The 25,880-nt window shown below is 41.4% G+C and overlaps 1 protein-coding gene across 1 annotated transcript in view; it reads left to right on the plus strand.

Moving 5' to 3' along the window:
* The window catches only part of srcin1b (SRC kinase signaling inhibitor 1b), a gene marked incomplete at both ends in the record, with an annotated part of 86,061 nt that extends 62,948 nt beyond the window's left edge, over positions 1–23,113 (plus strand). Inside the window, 10 exon segments of the mRNA XM_083994377.1 lie at positions 613–636; positions 3,937–4,097; positions 4,779–4,954; positions 6,062–6,192; positions 7,895–8,042; positions 10,222–10,567; positions 12,907–13,273; positions 14,799–14,941; positions 18,823–18,972; positions 22,958–23,113. Of these exon segments, the coding sequence (XP_083850503.1) occupies positions 613–636; positions 3,937–4,097; positions 4,779–4,954; positions 6,062–6,192; positions 7,895–8,042; positions 10,222–10,567; positions 12,907–13,273; positions 14,799–14,941; positions 18,823–18,972; positions 22,958–23,113 (1,802 nt within the window).
* Positions 23,114–25,880: the final 2,767 nt, after the last annotated feature.

A 25,880-nucleotide genomic window follows, 5' to 3' on the forward strand; every position in this document is an offset into this window, starting at 1 on the left:
ACTTGCTGTCTACCTATCTCGTTTCATAGGGTTTCATGCCAGAGTTGTCCAACCTTAGAATGTTGCGCAACACGTGACATGGGGAGAAGCGCTCTGATTGGTGGAACAGCAGACCAATCAGAAGGCCAACAAAGGGTCAATTGACCTGATCTGTTCCCTATACCTCCATCTTTCTTTCCTTCCCTTCTCCCTTCCTTCCTACCTCCCTCCTTCCTTCCTTGAATGAATCTGTTCCCTCCCTCCATCTTTCTTTCCTTCCTTTTTCCCTTCCTTCTTTCCACAATCCTTTTTCTCTCCCTCCCTCCCTTCCTTCCTTCCTTCCCTTCGTCCTTACTTCTTCCTTCCTTTTTGACTCAATTGACCCAATCTGTTCCCTCCCTCCTTCTATCTTTCCTTCATTTTCCCCTTCCTTCCTTCCTTCCTTCCTTCCTTCCTTCCTTCCTTCCTTCCTTCCTTCCTTGACCCAGGAGGACAACATTAAAGTGTGTGTTGGTGATGTGTTGTTTACTGGCTGAACTCTGCAGCTTCTCTCTGTGTGTGCCGCCTCTCTCTCCTCTGCTGCTGCTGCTGCTGCTGCTGCTGCTGTGTAACCGCCACTGCTTCTTGTTTTAGCTGGACGAACTAAAAAAAAGAAAGGTAGCTACTGTCGTGTGTCTGGTTTCTCCTCCTCCTCCTCCTCCTCCTGCTCCTCCTCCTCTGTGTTTCCAGTCTGCATTTAGATCCCTGCTAGTGTGTGTGTGTGTGTTGAAGGATTTACCTCCTCTCAGCTGCGTCCTTCACTTCCTCTCCGTGTTTTATTGTCTCTTCTCTGAGTGAGAAATCATCTGAGTTGCATTTTCTGCGTTCAGAGGTCCAGTGAGTGTTTTTTTTTTTTTTTTGGTGACTAAAGCTGCGTGTTTAATGTGATTAAAGCATCTTGTTCCTTAGTGTGGAGCGTGTTTAAATTAATCTTCTCCTTCTTTATTTGATTCTGGAGAAACATCTGGAAATTTGATCTCGTTATAGATAAAACTCACATATTTTTAGAGTCTATTTGCAGCTTCGTTTATGTTGTAGCTTTCCGTCTTTCTCCAGTGAAAACCTGTCAGATTCTTTACAGCGACTGATTATTCTCACTATCATAGATTTGATTTTAATCTTTCAATATGGATCTGACAGTTTGGCTTTAATATCCAAATACAAAGCTTGTTAATTATTCATGCAGAGTGAACAACAAACACAAGCTGCACTGGAAAATGGTATATATACAGTATATATTATTCTTTTAGCGAAGAAATAACAATTAGAACTCGTGACAAATGTAATTAATGACTCACAAACTCTTTTTATTCATGCAAAAATGTCATATTGAAACTTTGTTTTTTTTTATGTTTTTGTTTGATTAGTTAACTTTATTGTAAGACTGCTGCTCAGTGACGGACAGATTTCAGAATAAATATGTATTAAGTACAGTACAGTACCTTCTCCCTGCTCCTTTCTAACCAAGGGAATAAGAAAGTGTTGTGTTGTGTTTTGGTTTGTTTATTGGAAAAAGTTGTGAAATTACCTTGGCTGGAACAAATAAAAAATATATATAAAAAGTGCAAGTCACTATAATCAGTCACTGTGCCTCTTTGGCAGTTTGACAGAATAAAAAGTACAAGAAAGTTTAGTTTTTTGTTGGCAGCAGCTTCATTTCTAGATGTTGTTGTGAGCCAAGACTGTGAGTGGACAAAAAACTGACGAGAGAACGAATCAGTCATCAACCTGTTAGAATAAAAATAATAATAATCTAGAAGGGAGATGATCAGTGGTCTGGATGTTTCTGTATAATCTCAGTGCGTATAAATAATAAACGTGACGTGTTGTGTCCTGTAGAAATGTTAAATCAGGTCAAAAGAGGCGTTCAGGCGCCTGTTGCCTGCAGACTTTAAGGGACGTGTCAGTCTCCGTCTCTGCAGAGGTCGTCGCTCTGAGATTTAAAGGGATAGTTCACCCAAAATTGAAATTTCACTCATTATCTACTCACCCTCATGTTGATTAAAGGGATAGTTCACCCTAGAATGATATTTCGCTCATTATCAAATCCTTGATTTGCGCCGGCGTCAGTGCGGTTGCTGCGAATCACGCGAGATTTGGACGGACCAGGAAGAGGAGCTTCGAGAAGCTTCCGCTTAAAATATAGACTTATTTAATTTTTTTCGGGACAATTACGCAATTTGGGGCTTCAGCACAAGACGGACATTACATACGAGCATCATGGAGGTATTTGGATGTTTTTTTGTGTGTGTTTTTTTACGAAGAGCTCCGGTGTCCCTTTGCAACCGTTGCATTGAAATGCACTGCTACGCCGAGACCCCCTGTAACTCAGAGAAGGGACGGTGGACTCTGATAATTCTTCCAGCCCTTAGTCAACATGAGGGTGAGTAGATAATGAGCGAAATATCATTCTAGGGTGAACTATCCCTTTAAGGGCTGGGAGAAGTTTCAGAGTCCTCCGTGGCTTCTCTGAGTTACAGGGGGGTACGCGCAGCAGTATTTGTCCATATAATGGTTGTGAATGGATACCACTTTTCTTCGTCCCAAAAGACACACCAAAAAACATCCAAATACCTCCATAGTGCTCGTCTGTAATGTCCGTCTTGTATTGAAGCCCCGACATGAGAAATTGTTCCGAAAAAATTAAATAAAATTAGAATTTTGAGTGAACTATCCCTTTAACTTTGAGGGAAAAAGTGTGGCAGGCGTCCGTCTTTGTCTTTTTACTTTTGACTATCGATGAAAGTGTCTTTGAAATGCAACTCTTAAAAAACGAAAAAACAAGAACCCCTCCTCCTCCTCCTCCTCCTCCTCCTCCTCCTCTGTTATCGATCGTCTTCTTCTACTTTCTTTCCCTTTGTGTCGTTCTGCATGATGATGCGTGTGACTCAACTCCCTAATTACTGTCAGAGCTTCGTCATTTCCAAGGATTATCCAAGTTGGAAACACTCAGACATCTGGGTCTGTGTGTCTGTGTGGGGACTGTCTGTCCAATCAGAGGCTTGGATTTAGTGGAAATGGTTTTTATTTTTTCTGTCCGACTGACTGACCCTGTTTGTCCCTGAACCTCCTCCTCCTCTTCCTCCTCCTCCTCCTTCTCCTCCTCCCTGACCTGCAGCAGATAGAACTTGTCCTCAATCCTGAAACGACCAATAAAAACTCAGTTTCCAGTCAGATTTGTTTTTAAAATTATGAGTTTTATCACATTTAAAGGGATAGTAGCATTTTTTTTAAGTGGGGTTGTATGATCTAAAATAGCCCCTAAGTTTTTTAATTGCAGTAGAAGACTCTCTGCACTCCTACCGTTAGCAACTGCCCTGCCCAGAGATTTACAACATACATTGTTGTGAATGGACCCAAAGAAACGGCCTATTTTCGCGGCCTAAAAGAGGTTTTACCTGAAAAAAAAATACACAGTTCCATTGTTCACTATAATATAATTTTTTCCAGCCCCTCAAAGTGCAGGAAAAACACAGTTTTTATTTGGACCTAACCAACTCACGTATCCCTCCGCCCAGGGTTAGCGCCCGCCGATCAGCAGTTGGTTAGGTCCAAATAAAAACTGCGTTTTTCCTGCACTTTGAGGGGCTGGAAAAAATTATATTATAGCTTCTTTGGGTCTGTTCACAACACTGTATGTTGTAAATCTCTGGGCAGGACTATGGGCTGGCGTTGCTAACGGGAGGAGTGCAGAGAGTCTTCTACTGCAATTAAAGTACTTAGGGGCTATTTGTAGATCATACAACCCCACTTTTAAAAAATGCTACTATCCCTTTAATCTTCTGTTCTTCATCGTAAACCTTCGATCCGTTTCTAAGTGTTTTGGGACAACTTCTGTCACCTCTTCCTCCTCCTCTGTTCAGAGCTCTAACAGAAACTATGTCCCGTCCTGTTTCCTGTCTCTGTGTCCGTGTGCAGCTCTGACTCCGTCGGCCCCGTTGGCCCTGATGCCTCCTCCGTCCTCGGGCCCCCACCAGCCCGTGGCCGTGTCCCGGCTACAGATGCAGCTGCACCTCCAGGGCCTGCAGCAGAACACCAACGCTCTGCGCAAACAGCTGTCGCAGCTGCGCAACATGCAGGTGAGTGTGTCTGTGTGTGTGTAGTTGTGATCTAAATTAGTAGGTGAGTTATAAAACCGTCCTTTAAAGGAGCTTTTTTTTTTTTCTTGTTTTGACAACTTGTGACTTGACTTGAGAAAAAAATAAAAGACTCAAAGCCTCGACTCGGGACTTGACTTGACTTCAGTGTTGTTCATTTCATGTTAGGGTTAGTTAGAAGTTTATATAAAGCTCCTTCGGAATAAAAGTAGATGTTTATATTAAAGCTCCTTCAGAATAAAGGTCAATGTTTGTATTAAAGCTCCTTCAGAATAAAGGTAGATGTTTGTTTGTTTATTGTTATTGTTAAATAAATCATTTTATGAAGTTATTTCTGTTTTTCAATTGCAAATCAAATTCATTGTCCAGTTTTTAAACAGGTTGGATAAATTGGCCAATGACGATATAACGGACAGTTGCTAATATTTCTTTTCATTACATTAAAATCAGATTCTGCAGGTAAAATTGCAATAATAAGGAGACTTGACTTGACTTGACTTGATTTGCCCAAGAAAAAATGACTTGAGACTTGCACATGTGACGTGTTCTCGTCATTTAGCAGCTACAGACGCGTTCACCTTGAGCTTTAGTAGCGTTAGTTAGTTAGTTAGTTAGTTAGTTAGTTAGTTAGTTAGTTAACGGTCTCATGTCTCCGTGTCCCAGCTGGAGAACCAGGACTCGGTTCTGTCCCTGCTGAGGCAGACGGAGTCGGAGCTGAGCCTCATGATGCTGGACGCCATGCGGACGCAGGAGGACCCGCTCCAGAGACAGCGCCTCCTGGTGGAGGAGGAGAGACTCAAGTACCTCAACCAGGAGGAGCTGCTCATCCAGCAACTGCAGTGAGTTTCAAACGCTCTTTTTATCAAAGTTTTCAGGGGGTTTTTCAACAATAAAGAAAAACAAAACGGAGAAAAAACAAAAAGGTTGACTGCAAAATAAAGTGATTAATTACACAGACAATGAATTACACAGGTCAGTTTTTCCATGCATCGTATTTCGGTGGTGATCCAGTCATTCCTTGATGGCAGATTTGTCTGCATCCATTTCCATGTAATGTAATGGCCGTCTTGCTTGCAGCTAAGAGTACTAATATAAACATAAAAACAGTTACCCTTTAATTTACAGGCCGTTAATTACATGATAATGTCAAGAAATAGCCTAGAAATAATGATTGATTGCGTAGAAATAGCCCCGAAATAACGGTCAATTGCAAGGAGAAAAATTCTGGCCTTTCCCAAAAAATGCTGCTTCTTCTTCTACAGTGGTTTTAACTACTGTTTATTTATGATAATGTCAAGAAATAGCCAAGAAATAATAATTGATTGCATCATAATAAATAATGGTCAATTTCATTGTAAGAAATAACGATTGCTTTCGGAGAAATAGCCCAGAATTAACGGTCAATTGCAAAGGACTTGGTGGAGAAAAATTCTGGCCTTTCCCAAAAAATGCAAAGCATGAAAAGCATGTGTAATCTTTTGCATTAATGAAAAACATGACATTATTATGAAATTGACCGTTATTTCTAGGCTATTTCTTGACATTATTAGGTAATACAGCCTGTAAATTAAAGGGTTACCTTAAAAACGTACAAACAACTCTACATAGCAGGGTTATAGCAGCAATACATAGCAACAACATAAGAAGTACAGTATTACATAGTTTTTAACCAGATGTAACAAAAGAAAAAAATCAACTTGTAGACCAAAGATTGTATTTCTCTATCCAGTTCTTGTCAGTATGGTTGAATACTGTATATGAAAGTGATCTGCCATCGTCTCTCCACAGTGTCTCAGTCTCAGTTTGTAGCTGAATCTTGTTCACGTCTCTATTTCTCAGACAGTTCCTGGTTTAAACTGAATCATTTAGTTCCTGTGCAGAGCTTCCTCTTCTCATTCAGCCGAGCGTTGACCTGTTGACCTGAACCTGCTGCTGCTCCTCCTCAGTGACCTGGAGAAGTCGGTGGAGGAGCTGCAGAGGAACTCGTCGGTGAACCACGGCCTGGTGACGGAGCACGACGTGGAGCAGAAGAGCAAAGAGCTGCGGATGCTGGGAGAGACGCTCACCGAGCTCAAGAGTGAGTTTTACTACATCAACTTTACAGAATCCGAGTCGTCTCACAGCTTTATGTTTTAATCTGTTGACGGATTCAGTCATAAATACTCAAACAGACCAATTTCATACCAGGAAAAAAAAAAGAAAACAGCGTAAATCATTAAACGCAGCGGCAGCAGCATCTGTCTCCACCGTCCAGCTCCTTGTTTTGGCTGAAATACTACGTGTTCGTCAAATTAATGTTACACCGAGTCACCGATGAATATTTATGAATCTTCCTGGAGCTTTTAATTGATATTCATGAAGTCCTGGTTTTAACCTCCTGTTCAGCCGCTCTGACCCGTGTCCTCCCCGCTCCTCCTGAATATTAAAGACCGACTCCTCGGCTCAGAGGTGGGAGGGGGGGGATTATCTTCATTATTATAATAATAATAATACTGTGAGGAACAGTGATGGGAAAGTTGGAAAAAGCTGTAGTTACTTGTTACTTTCCCACAAAGGCAACTGAGTTACTACATTATAAAAGTAACTAATTACCAGGAAAAGTAACTATTGTGTTAGTTTTTTTTTTAATAAAATGCTCAAATATGTCAAATTACTTGCACACTTCAACTGGTGTTTTATTATTTTGCGACTGGACTTTTTGAGTGAAGTGACGGCGCATTTTATTGCCAGTAACAGTTACTGCGTTATAACGGGGGAAACAGTAACTTTTTTGATTAGTAACGTCGTTTATTTATAATCAGAGGTGGGTAGAGTCGCCAAAAATGTTACTCAAGCAAGAGTATTGTTACTTTAGAATGATATTATTCAAGTAAAAGTAAAAAGTAGCCATCCGAATATTTACTTGTGTAAGAGTAAGAAAGTACTTGGTGAAAAAACTACTCAAGTACTGAGTAACTGCTGAGTAACCTCTGATTTATTTGTGTAATAATCAACGCATGAATGTGATCAAATATACAAAAATATAAAATAACAACGAACAAATTCAGATATTGCCAAAGAACAACACTTAAAGGGATAGTTCAACATTTTTGGCAAATTGGCCCATTGCCATAATCCCTATAGTTTTAGGAGTAAGATTGTTACCTTTAATGCACATTCACCACGCTATGAGATAATAACGGAACGAGGTAAATTCATGCAAAACCGCTGTTACACGTTCCTGTCGGAGGCAGTCTCGTAACGTTATGTTATTATCTCATAGCGTGGTGAATGTGCAGGTCACAACTTGTCCACCAGAGCGTTTTGGAGTTGTTGGATTGTGTATTTGATGAGTTTGATGAGGGAAACCAAGAAATCCCATGAGCCTCCGTAGCGTAGCTCTGAGCAGCTCACGGCTCTGCTCCGCCGTTCTAAAAACATCTTGCACTGACAATTAAAGGTATCGAACCTACTGCTATGACTATAGGGATTATGGCAATGGGCCAATTTGCCCAAAGGTTGAACTATCCCTTTAACAACTAAGACAGTAAATTAAATCTTTTCAAAGCAACATGAAGTAAGTAAATTCAGCTACAATAACTGACATATACTTGCATACAGAGGTTTATGAACTGTCCATGAACTCCACCAGTCAGACAAACATGATGTCGACCTTCGGATTGACAGGAAAATCCAGAGGCGTCAAGAAGCTGCGACAGAAACAGCTTCTTGTCGTCTGGTTGTGTCTCCTCTCCTGTAATCCCCTCATCCTCTTCTCTTCACCTCTCCCTCCCTCTCAGACCAGTTCCCCAGCCTGCAGAGTAAGATGCGGGTGGTGCTGCGGGTGGAGGTGGAGGCTGTGAAGTTCCTGAAAGAGGAGCCTCACCGCCTGGACGCCCTGCTGAAGCGCTGCAACACCATGACGGACGCACTCAGCACGCTGCGCAGGTAAACAAATCAAACACGCCTCAGTTTGTTTCTCACACATGGTTTTTTTTTCCTCTTTCCTACAGTTTTTTTTTTTTTTTTTTTTTCAAATTAAACTCTACAGGGTGCTGGATTATTTAAAGAATAAAGGTCAACGTTTATGTTAAAGCTCCTTCAGAATAAAGGTCAATTAATATATTATAGCTCCTTCAGAATAAAGGTCGATGTTTCTATTGAAGTTCCTTCAGAATAAAGGTTAACAATTATGTCAAAGCTCCTTCAGAATAAAGGTAGATGTTTCTATTGAAGCTCCTTCAGAATAAAGGTAAATGTTTGTATTGAAGCTCCTTCAGAATAAAGGTCAACGTTTATGTTAAAGCTCCTTCAGAATAAAGGTCAATTAATATATTATAGCTCCTTCAGAATAAAGGTAGATGTTTCTATTAAAGCTCCTTCAGAATAAAGGTAGATGTTTCTATTGAAGCTCTTTCTGAATAAAGGTAAATGTTTGTATTGAAGCTCCTTCAGAATAAAGGTCAACGTTTATGTTAAAGCTCCTTCAGAATAAAGGTCAATTAATATATCATAGCTCCTTCAGAATAAAGGTAGATGTTTCTATTGAAGCTCTTTCTGAATAAAGGTAGATGTTTCTATTGAAGCTCCTTCAGAATAAAGCTAGATGTTTCTATTGAAACTCTTTCTGAATAAAGGTAGATATTTATATTAAAGTTCTAGGAAAACATCAAGACGATTATCTAAAGATGCTCTTATCTGCACTAATTTATTGATTGGAAGCCATAATTTATATTATAAAGATGTGCAGACAGAGAGCAGCACATTTATATACAGGCACTTATTTAATTAATTCAAACAAAAGCTTGTGAAGGTGGCGTAGGAAATTAAAAACACTGTCGTTTAAATTGGTCTTTTATCTAAATTGCAGATGTTCAACAAAGTCTGAAAAGCGTCTGAGTGATGTTGAGAATCAGATGAGAGACTCTTTACCTTCTAATCGCCCTCAGTCTACAAAGGATTTCCAAGGATTTCCAAGGATAACTTTTTAAAGATTAAGATTTAAGAGATTTAAAAGCAGAACTTTAATGATTTCTGATGCGCGGGGCGAAGCATCAGACACTAAATAATTACCTGCTAGTCCTGCAGGAAAAGGTTCAGACTGGAAACTGAGAGACATCAGAGCAGCAGCAGCACTTCTCCTTCTCCTTCCTGGTCAGAGAGATGATTAATTCATCAAAGCAACTTGTTTACTTGTTAGAATCCACCTCTGTGTTTCTCTTCTACAACCTGAGTTTTACTTCTGTGACTTTTTAAACCACTTAGTTTATTATCTTAAAGCTCCTGTAGAGAGACAACACAGTCATATTGTTTCATACTGACACTTTCTTTTTTTTAATGCAAAGCAAGAAATAGAAAATAATATTTTGTTATAAACATTTGTGCACAAACATTTGGTCATTCTTTAATTTACAGGATGCTAATTACATGATAATGTCAAGAAATAGCCTAGAAATAACAATTAATTGCATAGTAATGTCAAGAAAGAGCCTAGAAATAACAATCTATTTCATGATAATGTCAGGTTTTTCATAAAGGCATATGATTTCACATGCTTTTTATACTTTGAATTTTTGGGAAAGGCCAAAATTTTTCAGTCCTTTGCAATTGACCGTAATTTCTGGGCTATTTCTACCCAATCAATTATTATTTCTGGGCTATTACTATGAAATTAACCATTATTTCTTAGCTATTTCTAGACATTTGAACGCAATTACTTGTTATTTCTTGGCTATTTCTTGACATTATCACGTAATTAGCGGCCTGTAAATTGAAGGGTTACCAAACTTCTTTTTTTATTGTGGTTTGAAACGATTAGACGGTTGATAAATATATCAAATAATCTCCAGCTGTGTTTTGCATCATTGTAGTTTAACATCTTAGTTTTTGAATGCAGATTAATCAGTATTAAAATGCTGATCAGGGCGTAAAGATGTCGACCATCTGTCTCTGCTCTGATTTCTTGTCTGTATGATAAATAAATGTTCCTCGGTTCAGGTCCTAATGAATATGTAAATATGCAAATGAGATGAAGTTGATGAGTGTGTGTGTGTGTGTTTCCTGTGTCCAGGTTGTTGTTGTTGCTGACTCAGTCTAGGACCTTGACGGTGTCCTGTGTGTATTGTAGTGTTTTCTATCCCTCCTATATGTACAGACAAGTGACGGAGAGCGGCATCTGGAAATGCCCCGACGACCTCAGCGGCCAATCACAGAAGCGGATCGAGGACACGTGTCGCGGCGCCGACCTGGACATCCTGAACAGCCCCCCCCTCAGCCTCAGCGACCTCAGCACCAGCGCCGGCCTCGCCAACTGGATGCCCGTGTCCAGTGCTGGCAGCAGCGGCGGCGGCGATTCTGACGCCTCGGGGCCGGAGCAGGACCTCCAGTCCTCCATGACCTTCAGAAACCGAGTCCTGGACGAGCTGCCGAGCCGACGGCCCGCTGATAAATCTGTGTCGGCTGAAGTTCGACTGGTAATTATCAGCTGCTGCAAAAACTCAATATCTTACCAAGAATATTTGTCTTATTTCTAGTCAAAAATGTCATTTCTAGTCTAAACAAGTCTAATTCTACTTAAAATAAGACTCATCACATTAAAAAGTAGCTTGTTTTTAGACACTTTTTTACTTCTTTCAAGCATATTTTCACTTAAAGTAAGTAGAAAAATCTGATAGTGGAACAAGTTTTTCTTTCTTATTACAAGCACAAAAAACTTGCTTTCACTGGCAGATTTTTCTACTTATTTCAAGTGAAAATTTGTTTGAAACAAATTAAAATTATCTAAAAACAAGTTCATTTTTAGGTGATGAGTCTTATTTTAAGTGAAAAGAGGTTAGTTTTGACTAGAAATGAGACATTTTGACAAGAAATAAGACAAATATTCTTGGAAAGATTTTGAGTTTTTGCAGTGATTGTTGTTTTGTTTTGTGTGTCGACGCCAGTTCATCAAGGATATCTCCGGAACGCCGAAGGGTAGCAATGTAATTCTTCTTTTATCGAAAACGGGACATTTAAACGAGACCTCGGCTGTGAGTGTAGCTCTGACAGAAGCCGAGTAATCCAGCCTTAAAGTCCAGGATCCCACAGGAAACGTGTTCAGTCACACCATGTGCCACAGAGAGTTCATTTACATTTAGACGGTGATGCTCTGTTGCCTTTTATGATTGCGATTATCAGGAAAATCTATTTTCCTTTCTATTTCTGGGGCCATATTCACAAAGCCTTTTATCTTACCACTAGTCTAGGAGTGCTCCTAACTCGCACTAAAAGTTTTTACGTAGGAGTTTTTTCTTAAAAGCTATTCACAAAGCCGCTGAGACCTACTCTTACTAAGGATAAATCACTAAGAGCAGAGTAAGAGTGACGCCCTGGTGACGCCCCGTTGCTATGGATTACGTCAATTCTCGTGCACGAATTCGAGGCGCTCAACACTGTGATTGGTTGTTGAGTGCCGGCGGCGCCCCCCCCCTCCTCCGCGCCGCCGGCCGCTCCGCTCCACTTTTTATTTTTTTATTTTTTGCCGTCAGGTGCGACGGGGCTTTTTAGACTGCTTCGAGTCCGAACGTCTCTGGTCCAAACCACTGTCTCTGCTGCCAAGTTGGGCTCTGAACTTTCTGTCTTTCTCTCTGCCATCTGCATCTTTCTGCTACAGTTTTTGTCGCGTCTCACTTTCTGCAGTGTGACGCTGTGCAAATGCAATGAGGGTCAGTGCGTCCACTCGCAAAGCAGCCGCTGGTTTTTTTTCTTCCCACATTTTAATATTAATTTTCACATTCGTTGACAGCCCTATATGATGATCATAATAATGATGATAAAAGAAAATGCATTACCCACATTTGTGGCCTATAGCAGGATTTGAACCCAGACTGACAATAAGTTTAGTTTACTGGGAGAGCTGCCCTATCACATGAGCTATTACTACTAATAGATGTATGAGTCTAGCGCACCCACCAACGAAAATGTTGTAGATGACCAAAAAAAAAAAAAAAAAAACACCGACAAAAAGGCACGTTGGGCATCAAAGGGCAAAGGGGCAGGTGCTCCAGCACCCCCCTCTGCAGCAATTCGCAGTCCTCCATACATTTGCCTGGCTGCAGCCATTTCCGATTCTTTGTGAATAGGTCTTACTGAGTTAGGAGTCCTCACGAGGACTTTTAAGCTCTCCCAGACTTAGGAGCTACTTTTAGGCATAAAATACTTTGTGAATTACTCTTATTTTAAAAAACTAGGAGTCCTAAATTTAAGACTGACACGCCCACTTTTTTTAAGAGTTGCTCCTAAATTCGGCCCTTAGGAGCTACTTTTAACCTTAAGATTCTTTGTGAATACGGCCCCTGATCTTATAGCTTTTTCTACATTCATATGACTCCACTACAGAATGAATATTAACTTAAAGCCAAGGTTGTCCTGAAAAAAAGGATGTCAGTTACCTGAGGCTTTACAAGGATTTTTGATTTGATTTGATTGATTTTGATTTCTTACATGTAAAATGACAAAACAAAATATAAAAAAATACAATTAAAAGAAGATTAACGTACACACATACTCTCTCTTTTTCACACACAAACACAGATGCATACTGTATACACACATATCTGAAAAGGAAAGACTTTTTTTTAATACACAAGGAGACCAGGCGAGAGAAATACAGAAGAAAAATGCCACAGACTCTGAAGGGTTAAAGAGATTTAAAATAGAGTCTGACAGTGTTTTAGGTTTTCATTGAGACTGTGTAGTAGTAGCAGCAGCAGCAGCAGCCTGTTTGTGTCATCACTAGTGTGTGTGTGTGTGTGTGTGTGTGTGTGTGTGTCAGGCAGCGGAGCGGGACTGGGAGGAGAAACGAGCCAGTTTGACCCAGTTCAGCGCCCAGGACATCAACCGGCTGCTGGAGGAGACTCAGGCCGAGCTGATGAAGGCCATCCCAGACCTGGACTTCGCTGCCCGGCACATCAACAAGCCCGCCGTGCCGCCCAAGCCCCAGATCACCATCCCCATAACCGCCACCACCGCCACTTCCCCTGCAGCCGCTGCCACCGGCGGGACCTCGGCCACCGGCACCAACACCAACAACACCCCCACCAACACCCCCACCCCCAGCGGAGACCAGCTGCCGGGCAAAGTGCAGCTGGCCGCCCAGAAGCTCAACAGCCTGGAGGGAGGGGGGTCGCACCGAGGGTCAGGTGGGTCCGTGTGTGTGTGTGCTGAAAGTAGTGATGGACAGATGATGGTTCATTTACATGGAGCCAAATGTTCACATTAGAACTCGTGCTGCACGATTTGACAAAAATGTGTGATTGCGATTATGGTGGACAATATTGCAATTTGTGATTACGATATTGTAAAAGAACGGTGTCATGAGTGTACTTGACACTGCTTGATTATGAAGGACAACACGGAGAATAAAAGAGATTTGAGTGTATTTCTCAACTCCAAACATACACATTTTATGTAACATAAGAAATTACAAAACCAGAGGTTTTTACAGTACTGTTTTCAAAATAACTTAATATTCTCAATAAATAAACATATAAAAGTAACTTCTGTCAAGTGCGAGGACCCGTCTTTATTAAAGCAGAAGTAAGCGGAATGTTTGTGTTAATATAAGTCTATCTCGATATTTGATCAGTCGCAAATCCAGACCAGACCAGCGGGTGTTGAAGCCCGGACTCGGCACGGCTCACTGGAGTTAATTCTGGACTCAGCCCAAATAAAAAGAGGAGAAATGACCCAAGTCTTTTCTACATTATTTCGGTCCAAACCAGCACGTCCCCACCGGGTTGTTTGGGTCGGACACGGCCGGCTGTAAAACGTCCATTCTGATTTGATTTGAAAATACCCTTTGATTTGAAAATATTTAATAAATGCAGTGGCTCATGTAAACACCCGATCGGATCAGATCAGATCACATGTAAACAGTTAATCTGAAAGACTCATTCAGAAAGGATTCAATCAGAATGAGGAAAAAGTGTTCATGTAAACCCACGTAATAAAATGAAATGGTTCACTTCCTGTCTCCTAAAGTGGGCGTGGTCACGTTCACTTCTCCCATTGGAGTCAATACTCCAGACCTGCTGCTGTTGGTCTCCTAAAGGGGGCGGAGCTATAGGCTGCTGGTCTCCTAAAGGGGCGGAGTCATGGCCTGCTGGTCTCCTAAAGGTGGCGGAGTCATGGCCTGCTGGTCTCCTAAAGGGGGCGGAGTCATGGCCTGCTGGTCTCCTAAAGGGGGCGGAGCCATGGTCTGCTGGTCTCCTAAAGGGGGCGGAGTCATGGGCTGCTGGTCTCCATTTTTCTTTTCATGTGCTTATAGCTAAGCTTTTTTTAAGAACTTAAAACGTTATCTATTTTCTTTTATTTAACTTTATTTGCTCTTGCTTTTAACTCTGTTTTTAGTGCTTGTTTTTATTCTGTTTTATGCTTCTCTTTTTCTTTTCTTTTTTCTTTTTTTTATTAATGTTTTGTCTTTATGTAAAGCACATTGAGTTGCCTTGGTATGAAATGCGCTATATAAATAGATGCCTTGCCTTGCCTAAAGGGGGAGGAGTAATGGGCTGCTGGTCTCCTAAAGGGGGCGGAGTCATGTTCTGCTTGTCTCCTAAACTAGGCGGAGTCATGGAGAAACCCACGGGACACAGAGACAGGAAACTGACTCGTAGTGGAGCGTCTTGTTTCTTAAACCGTTTTTTTTATGTCGTCCTCTCTCTGCAGTCGACCTCAGCGTGGCTCGGTACCGGACGGAGAAACCCTCCAAGTCTCCGCCCCCTCCTCCCCCACGGAGAAGCTTCCCATCGGCGCACGGCCTCACCACCAACCGCACCGGAGAGGTGATCGTCACCGCCAAGAACATGAAGGTGAGAAACTCAGTTTAACGTCTCCTCAGCTAATAAACAACCTGGCAACTTATTTCTCATAATATTGACTGATTATAATCAAAAACACAGAGGAGGTGGAGGTGGATCTTTATGACTCTAATGGTGCTAAATGTTTAAATGTCTCTGAGTTTACGATCAGTTCAATTATCATTTCTCACTTTTTTGACCTTTTTATAGTCAAAATGTTTCGTAGATAAATGGACAAAATCATCAGCAGGTTTAAACCGGTGATTAAAATATTCATTAGCTGCGGTGGCGGCGTCCTAACGATCCGCCCTCTGAAACTGAAGGTGAAGTTGTTCCAGGTCGAGTCCCGGTCCTGGTTTTGAGCCCCGGTGTCGGTAATGAAGCTGCTGGAGTCTGTCAGAACGGCTCATTAGCTCTTCATTAACACGCTGAGCAGGTCTGTGAGCGCCGAGTGAACTAAGAGCACAGGCTTTAAATAAACAAACAGGCACACATGAGCAGAGTGATGGAGCTGCTGCTGCTGCTGCTGTAACCAGGACCGTCACTGTGTTACCACAATATCTATCTGTAATTAAAGATATTAAAAGAATAGTTCACCCAAAATCATTATCTACTCCCCCTCATGTGGACTAAGGGCTGGGAGAAGTTTCAGAGTCCTCCGTGGCTTCTCTGAGTTACAGGGGGTCTCGGCGTAGCAGTGCATGTCCATATAACGGTTGCAAATGGATACCAACTGTCTTCGTAACAAAAAGACACACCAAAAAACATCCAAATACCTCAGAGATTTGGACGGACCAGGAAGAGGAGCTTCCACTGCAAACAAGCTTGAAATAATGACTTATTTAATTTTTTTTTGAACAATTTCGCATTTCGGGGCTTCAATACAAGCCTGTAACAACTTTGTTACGACGACAGTTGGTATCCTGCGCCGAGACCCCCTGTAACTCAGAGAAGCCACGGAGGACTCTGAAACTTCTCCCAGCCCTTATAGTCGACATGAGGGTGAGTAGATAATGAGTGAAATTTCAATTTTGAGTGAACTATTCCTTTAAATGCAGTCAAAAAGGCATGACTGAAGGATAAAGGTAAATCTACTGTAGACCAAGAACCAGAACCAGATTGAGGCCTGTTCATCATTGAGCTGACAGTAATATGAGAATGAAAAAAAAAAAAGATCCCACTCGATATCATCGTCTATCTGTGACGCCTGCACCTCGTCGTCATCCTTCCATCTGTCGGGCACTTTCTTCTTTTTCTTCCGGGACTTTTTCTTGAACAACTGTCACGAATCAAAACAAACCAGTCGCCTGCAGCAGCTGATGATTTTTTTTTTTATGAAGGGACCTATTATGCTTTTTCAAGCTTTTCAGACAGTTTAAAATGTTGGATACTTGCTCAAGAGCAATGGTTCTCAAAGTTTCAAAACTTTTTCTTGAAATTTTACCACTTTTTTCTAGAATTTTTAAACTTTGTTTATTATTTTTTGGAGACACTTTTTCTAGACTTTTTTTAAAAAGAAATTTTACCACTTTTTCTAGAAGATTTTTTTACTTTCTTTTGGTTTGTTTTTGACATCTTACCCCTTTTTGTAGAATTTTTACCACTTTTTTTCTAGAAATGTTTAAATGTTTTTGGAGAAATTGTACCATGTTTTTCCCAGACATTTCTCTACAATATCTCCATTCAAAAAAAGGCTCCCGCACACTGTCTCACTCTCAATTACAATTAATTTATTGAAGCAACGTTTCGGTCACCACTGTGACCTTCTTCAGGCATACAATATACAATATCTACAATATCTCCAGAAATTCACACTATTGGCCCTAATTTGAATGTACATTTCTTTTTAAAAAGTAACATTCTTCAGTCTCGGAACAAATATTTGTGTATGTCTGGTGTTTGCTTGAAAATTTCATCCAATGGGGGTCCGTGGTCTATAGTTTGTGTCAATTTAGGGGTCCTTGATGTAAAAAGGTTTGAGAACCAAACCACTGCTCTAGAGGACGTGAAAGAGCCATATCATGAGGCGGGCGTGTGTTAAAGTTTCAGGAGCTCTGAGTGCAAACGCTCGAGTCCGAATTTTTTCTAAAGTCTCTTTTTGTTACGTCACAACAGGGCGACTTTCAATAGTCTCCCAATGGGGTCCAATGTCATATTAAAAGCCCCTGAAATGAGCATAATAGGTTTGGGGGGTTGTAAATAAGAAATGCAGCGAGTGCTTGACCAATCAGAAATGTTCAGCCCTGCAGACCACAATCCCTAAAACTCCTGAAGCTTTATAAAATACCACCACCCCCCAACATCAGAGACTCATTCACCCCAGAACTGAATCAAGAGCCTGGTTCCTGAGGTGTAACTTCAGCTGGGCGTTGAAAGCCTCGGCTCTCCTCCGTCTCCTCCATGTGTGGGTTCAGGATCATGTTTAATGAGCCGTGTCGGCGTCTGACCCACATTCAGAAGAAGCAGCAGCAGCAGCAGCAGCAGCTTCCTGTTTGTGGGTGAAGAGGAGCCGAGTCCTCGCTGATCTCAGAGCAGCCTGAGATCTTTATTGGATGAAACCAGCCGAGGTCCCAGAGGAAAGTTTTCATCATCATCATCATCATCATCATCGTTGTTGTGTTAAGACAGAGTCAGACAGAGAGTTCCTGTCGGGTTTCTCTCAGTCTGAGGAACAAACCTGAACCACTTTATTACACCTTCCTGCTCTTTTTAAACCTTTCTTCTCCTTCACTAATGGATCTGTTCTTTTCTCTTCATGTCTGATCACCGACTCGAATCGATAACGTACCAATATTCAGATCCTTCATTAATGTACAATTTAGACTGACAGATGTTTGTGTTAAAACTCCATACAGTATAAAGGTAGATGTATGTGTTAAAGGGATAGTTCAACATTTTGGCAAATTGGCCCATTGCCATAATCCCTATAGTCATAGCAGTAGGTTCGTTACCTTTAAATGTCGGTGCAAGCTGTTTTTAGAACGGTGGAGCAGAGCCGTGAGCTGCTCAGAGCTACGCTACGGAGGCTGATGGGATTTCTTGGTTTCCCTCATCAAACTCATCAAATACACAATCCAACAACTCCACAACGCTCTGGTGGACAAGTTGTGACCTGCACATTCACCACGCTATGAGATAATAACACAACGTTACCAGACAGAGTTGTTTTAGAGGGAAATACAGAGACTGCTTGATGAAAAACTGCCCCCCACGGGAACGCGCATCAGAGGTTTTGCATGAATTTCCCTCTAAAACAACTCTGTCTGGTAACGTTCTGTTATTATCTCATAGCGTGGTGAATGTGCAGGTCACAACTTGTCCACCAGAGCGTTTTGGAGTTGTTGGATTGTGTATTTGATGAGTTTGATGAGGGAAAAACCAAGAAACCCCATGAGCCTCCGTAGCGTAGCTCTGATCAGCTCACGGCTCTGCTCTGCCGTTCTAAAAACAGCTTGCACCGACAATTAAAGGTAATGAACCTACTGCTACGACTATAGGGATTATGGCAATGGGCCAGTTTGCCAAAATGTTGAACTATTCCTTTAAAGCTCCATACAGTAGAAAGGGAGATGTTTGTACTGTATCATATTATACAGAATGAAAGGAAAAGATGGAGGTTGATTGATGTTCTTCGATTCAAACTATAATAAAATCTAAAATATTTAACATTTATTTTTCTTATGGATCAACACTTTCTGATCAATTGTAAAGTCGTTACTCGGTGACTTCATCATTGATCCGCTGTCGCTGCTCGTTCCCACTGGAGCTTTAAAATATCATGTTTTATAAAAATGTCAACGAGCTGCAGGAAGCTGTGAAGGTGTCGGAGCCTCCTTCGCTATGGTAACACGTCACCATGGAGATGTTTTCATGCTTTTTTTCTTGTCTTGAAGATGGATGACGACGCCGACCTGCCCAAAACCCTGGTGAAGCTGCGGCGGACGCCCTCCGACACCCCGCGGCCCGCCTCCACCCCGCCCGTCATCGCTGCGTCCGCCATTCAGGACGAGGACGACGAGGAGAGGATCATCGCCGAGCTGGAGGTGAGTCGTCACCATTGTTGCCGTGGAGACGAGCCGATGATGATGAGAGGACGCTGACATTTTCAATTATCATTTTATTTTTTCATCGTTTGCACATGAAGTGGGTGTGATAACGTGTCTGTGCCGCACTCTCTCTATCATCCACCTCCACGGATCAAAGGTGTTTCAGAGAGCAGGTTGTAGTAAACACAGCGCCCCCCCCAACCCCCCCTGCACCCTCGGCTCCCTGGGCAGAAAGGTAAATGTAAAACTCACCTCAGACTTCCTGTCCGCCTCCTCCTCCTCCTTTATTTACTCTTTTACTCAAGTCTTTCTAAAACTAAAAACAGAAACTTCCTTCGCCTACTACACTTTATATTCAGGTGCATCTCAATAAATTAGAATATCATGGAAAAGTTAATTTTACAGTTCACGTCAAAACGTACTTTTCAGAAAGCCAACTTTTCCATATTAAAAAATGCTTTTTTTAATTGGTCTTTTGTAATATTCAATTTTTTTGAGATACTGAATTTTAGGTCTTCATTCAATGTAAGCCATAATCATTACAATTAAAACACATTAAATACATAAAGACATAAAATGTTTCATTCTGTGTGTAATGGGTCTATATAATGTAGGCTATTAGTTTCACTTTTAGAACTGAATTACTGACATAAATAAACGTTTCCATGATATTCTCATTTATTGAGATGCACCTGTGCATTTATACGCCTTTAAATTATATATTTATGTGAATTGAAGAAAGAAAAACAGATATAGTGTTTATATTTGATCAGAACTTCTCTTTCAAACCTTTTTAACTCCTCCTCCTCCGTCCTTTATTTACTCCTTTGCTCCGTTCTTCCTTAAACTAAATACAGAAACCTCACCTGCTCTAGTTTATATACATTTATATACCTTTAAATTATGTTCACGTGATATGAAGAAGAAAGAAAAACAGATGCAAAGTCTTTATATTTCATCAGATGTGACACTGAACTTCTCTTTCCAACCTTTTTAACTCCTCCTCCTCTGTCCTTTATTTACTCCTTCACTCAGTTCTTCCTTAAACTAAATACAGAAACCTCACCTGCTGCAGTTTATATACGTTTAAATTATATATTTATGTGAATTACAATTGAAGAAGAAAGAAAACCAGATTCAGTGTCTTTATATTTCATCAGATGTGACACTGAACTTCTCTTTCCAACCTTTTTAACTCCTCCTCCTCCCTCCTTTATTTATTCCTTTGCTCAGTTCTTCCTTAAACTAAATACAGAAACCTCACCTGCTGCAGTTTATATACACTTATACACCTTAAAATTATATATTTTTGTGAAATATAATTGAAGACAAAAGAAAACCAGATGCAACGTCTTTATATTTCATCAGATGTGACACTGAACTTCTCTTTCCAATCTTTTTAACTCCTCCTCATCCCTCCTTTATTTACTCCTTCACTCAGTTCTTACTATAAGGACCTAATAACATCACCTGCTGCAGTTTATATATATTTATAGAATAGAAAAGAAGAAAGAAAAACAGATGCAAAGTCTTTATATTTCATCAGATGTGACACTGAACTTCTCTTTCCAACCTTTTTAACTCATCTTCCTCGTGTGCATCATGCTCTTTGTTGGTTTGTTTGTGAATCTCTGGACGAGCTTGTGCTGAAACAAACCGTCGCCGTGTAAACGTGAGTCAGTGAGTCAGCATGTGGACGGAGTCAGACGCCGTCTTTAGTTTAGCGAGCGAGCGAACGCACCCTGACAGCCGCAGTGACACACTGAGCTGAGTTAAAGAGGTCTTGTTTTTGTGGGGAATTATCGCACAACGGCGTTAAGCAGGTAGCTGTCAGAATAAAGGACGGAGAGGGGGAGAGAGGGAGGGAGGGAGGGAGGGGAGGAGGAGGAGGGATTCAGGTTCAGAGCTGCAGACTGATTCTGTGGAAGAATCTATTTTCCTCCTGCAGGCGTTTTTAAATGCAGAGCCTGTATATATATATATATTTTTTTCTAATCCAGTCGAGGCGTTTAGGTCACTGTTTTATCTGTGAAGTTCGTTGTCGGCTCTGATTAATGTTCACTCGGTAAAAACCTCGTCTCCTTCTAATGTCGCTCATTAAAACAACATCTTCCTGCAGCGGAGAGCGTTTTCTCTCCGCCGCTGCAGGAGGAGTCATGAACCTTGACAGGACACTTCAGGTTCTGTCTGTAAATCCCCCTCACTCTCACTCTCACTGTTTGTTTGTTTGGAAATTATTAATCATTTATTTGACACAACTGTTTGTTAATAATTCGTCTCGTGTTTTGAAGGAGGAAATGTTAATGTTTTAGTGTTGATTTGAATCAACACTGAACGCCTCACATGCAGAATATTGGCAGGCTACAGTTTACAGACCTTTGCCAGATCCTATAAATGCTTTAATGGACACTACAATTTACAGATGTCCCTTAAACACCTCAAGCGCAGACTTTGAGTATAGATGCTGTAACATGTAGACTGTCAGTAGATTTTACAATGTACGAATCTTCCTTAAATGCATCACATACCATCTGAAGACACTACAATTTACAGATGTGCTCTAATTGCTTCACATGCATAACATCAGCAGATGCTACAATGTACAGATGTCCCCTGAACGCCTCACTTGCAGAATATTGGCAGGCTACGATTTACAGATGTTTCCTAAATGCATCACACATTTACCAGGTCCTACGTTTCATACAGTCCCCTAAACGTCTCTAAACGCTACAATATACAGATCTTCCCTAAAGGCCTCATGTACCATCAGCAGACATTACAATTTCCACACGTCCCCTAAACGTCTCACATGCAGACTATGAGTAGATGCAGATTTACAGATTAATATAATAATAGTAATTTACAGATCTTCCCTAAACATTTTCCATACTATGTATAGATGGTACAATTTACAGATGTCCCCTAAACGCCTCACTGTGCAGAGTATCGGTAGATTTTACAATTTACAGATGTTTCCTAAACGCATCAGACCTTTGCCAGATCCTACAAAATGCTACAATTTACAGAGCTTTCCTAAATGCCTCACATTACATCAGCAGACATTAAAATTTCCAGATGTCCCCTAAACACCTCACATGCAGACTCTCAGTCGACACCAGAAGCTGAGTCCTGATTATGAGGTCGCAGCAGCATCAGTGTGTTGTGTCGTGTTGTTATGGGGAAGTTAAAGGCGACATATTATGAAAATATCACTTTCTGAAGGTTCTTCAACATATATTTGGGTGTTTGTTTTGCCTTCTGGCCACAAAATGTGAGAATTGACACAAAGAAATCTGTAATTTTCAGGCTCCTGAGGTTGAAATCCATGTGGTTTTATGAGCTGTTTCCTCAGTTGTCTTCCAGTGATGTAACTAGGATTCAAATTTGCATAATACCACCCCTACCTGGGACCGGTAGAAGGGGGCGGGGCAAGCAGTGGCTCATTTGCATTTAAAGGGACAGGCACTGAAACAAGCCGTTCTGAACAGGGCTGTTTTGAGAGGATGAAAAGAGCCGTGATGTTTGATCCTTGGGGTATTTTGACCAAAGCATGTCACAGATATGTCTTTAAGACACCTGGGAACTATTTTAATTTGTTGAAAAGGGGCAGAATATGTCGTCTTTAAGTGTGTTTATAAATCACTCCAGTGTCAGGGGCCACTTTGCTGTGTGGCCCTCGTCTTTCTCCTGGTTTTGCTGCAGTGTCTGTTCTCAGTGTGTGAAGATGTGAGAGTGTCGGTGCTGAAGTGAAACTCAGGCCCCGTTTACACGGCGTGCATACAACATTGAATGCACGAATCGTATGCACGCGGATTTCCACCCCAAAAACGCTCGTCTAAACGCGGAATAAAAAGTGAAGACGCGACACTACTTTTGCCTTTTCTGTTCGGATCGTTTCCGTATAAACGTAGCCTCAGACGAGACGTTTGCTGACACTTTTCTTTATCTTCCTCTTCTTTTCTCTCTGTTGTGGCGTCCACAGAACAGCACCAACTCCCCGGGGCCGACGAAGGGCCCCACGGTGGCGGCGCGGCTCAAACACCTGCAGCAGGGCAGCCTGGAGAGGCCCAAGACCCGCAAGCAGCAGAAAGAGGATTTCCCCAAAGTCCAGGGCCAGCAGCAGGTATTCCACTTCTAACTCCCCTCCGCCTCTGAAGCTTCTCCGCCTCTCTGCCGACACCTCAGAGGAAGCCCCGCCCCCCTACCTACCTATCTACCCACCCACGACTCCTGCAGGACGAGAGAAACTGTTTAGGGCCCCGACCAGCAGACAATCTGAGAGGGGAGGGGGAAGGGAGTGGTTTTTACCAGTTGTTGATGTGTGTTTTGACTTTTTGCGTTACTGGATCTAACGTAGCCTGAGTAGACATCAAAGTTTTTGTCGTACGAGTTCTGTCGATGTTTTGATTTCCTGAGGGAGGTGGAGGAGGATGGTGGGAGGGGGTGGGGGTTGGGGGGGGGGTTGGGGGTCCTTGCTGGTGCTTGTGACTGATCCAAGTAGCTTTAACTCCAACAGTCACACTGCAAAAATTCAAAATCTTACCAAGAATATTTGTCTTATTTCTAGTCAAAATGTCATTTCTAGTCAAAATAAATCTAATTATACTTAAAATAAGACTCACCACATTTAAAACGTAGCTTGTTTTTAGACACTTTTTAATTTTTTCAAGCAAATATTCCACTTTAAATAGGTAGAAAAATCTGACAGTGGAGCAAGTTTTTCTTTCTTATTATTATTCTACTTATTTCAATTGAAAATTAGTTTGAAACAAGTGAAAATGATCTAAAAACAAGTTAATTTTTAGGTGATGAGTCTTATTTTAAGTGGAAAGAGATTAGTTTTGACAAGAAATAAGACAAATATTCTTGGAAATATTTTGAGTTTTTTGCAGTGCAGACGTATCTACATCCACACTTTGCCTCCAGTGTGCGACACAAATCTCTCAAACAAATGCCACGGAACGATTTCCCTCATCTCAAAGTGATGATTTCGCCATGATCCATGTTTTCCCTCCTCTTCCTCTTCCTCCCCCCATCCCTCTCTTCTTCATCATCTCACCTGCTGCTCCTTTTGTATTGTACCTGTCCTTTAAATCTCAAGGTGAGCAGAGGAAACACGACGCTATATAGCTCCATGAGACTTTGCCTTTAATCAGCTCTGACGCTACGACTTTATTATGCAACACGACAGAAGCACAAAGAGCGAAGTGACCTGAACCGTTTCCAGCTTTTAATTTAATTTAATGTGCAATAAAGACGTTTTAAAGGAGGAAATAGAGGAGAAACTAAAACGCACATGAAGAAAAGGAAGTGGAGGATCTGAACATTACCTGCAGCTGCTCAACTACTGACAACATTAAACACCTCTGAAATATTTTACTTTGAAAATCAAATCGTAGATGTGAAATCTCAACAAAAAAAAAGAAAAAACATATAGTTCGTATGGAAAACTTAAGAGAAACTTTTGATAACCGATGATATAAAAATAGTAAAGTAGCTGTTTTCAGTTGCTCATAATAATTCAGATTCCTCTGATCTTTCTTTGCTTCTCTAACTCAAACATCCACACACACATACACTCACACACACTGGAGGTGAATTGAACTTCAAAATAAAGGTCAATCATTTAAGTTCAGTTTATTACATTTATAATTTTATCAGGGACCAAGAATAAAAAAAGAAAGAAAGAAATAAAGAATAAGAAACGTGTTGTAGCAGATTCAGCTCCAGCTCCACTCCCTCTGCTGTTGATGGTCAATACAACACTGATAATACAACTTCATGCATTTATACAAATATACAGATTTCATAAAAGTCATAAATAAAGTATGTTTATATATATAGAAATAAAAATATAGGATAGAACTAATATAGAAATGAAAGTATCTGATAGTGATGAAACTGGATTCTTAAGTTTTTTAAATCTACAGGATTTATTTCAGGAGGCGGCGACATGAGAATCAGTCCCACGTGTTCTCTAATTATCGGTTTCCGTCGTTTTTTCGAGCGACCAGGAGGAAAAAAAAACAAGCTGCTTCGTCCTGCGGTGCAATAAACCGTCCAATCAGAGCTGAGTATGTATGTAAATCGGCCCCTCGGAGCTCAGAGAGTGTGAGGTCGGACTCGGCGGACTCAGGCTCCACTCGTCTTATCTGCAGCTGCAGACTCGGCTGCCCTCGACCCGCTGAGCTCAGAGACCGCCGTCGTCCTCGGCCACGGTCGCTTAGAAAGGGAAGGGAAAAAAAAAAAAAAAAAAGCTTCCAGAAAATCCTCTGAGAGAGAGAACGATAACGCGTCCAGAGAGAGAGGGGGAGAGGAGAGAGGAGGAGGAGGAGGAGGAGGAGGAGGAGGGAGGAGCACCAGGTTCACCCTCAGTCACCGTCTCTGTTGCTGAGCTGCAGCTTCAGCATCATTTTCACTCATCAGTGAATTCATCATTAAACATGCAGAGTTCATTCAGAGCTCAGAGCAGCTCGGCATCATGGGACGTCCACATCCCAGAGAGGACAGAGTCTCAGAGAGAGGACAGAATCTCAGAGTCTCAGAGAGGACAGAGTCTCAGAGTCTCAGAGAGGACAGAGTCTCAGAGTCTCAGAGAGGACAGAGTCTCAGAGTCTCAGAGAGGACAGAGTCTAGAGAGGACAGAGTCTAGAGAGGACCGAGTCTCTGACACTAACATGACCAAGCACAGTTCGGAGCCTCGTTTCATTTCGGTCAAAGACTCAGACTCGGACTCGGACTTAGACTCAGACCTAGACTCGTACTCGGTCAAAGATTCGGACTTGGTCTCAGACTTAGACTCAGTCAAAGACTTGGACTCGGTCAAAGATTCGGACTCGGTCTAAGACTTAGACTCAGTCAAAGACTTGGACTCGGTCAAAGATTCGGACTTGGTCTCAGACTTA

This window comes from Trachurus trachurus (assembly GCF_905171665.1).
Source record: "Trachurus trachurus genome assembly, chromosome: 19".
NCBI classification, from domain to species: domain Eukaryota; kingdom Metazoa; phylum Chordata; class Actinopteri; order Carangiformes; family Carangidae; genus Trachurus; species Trachurus trachurus.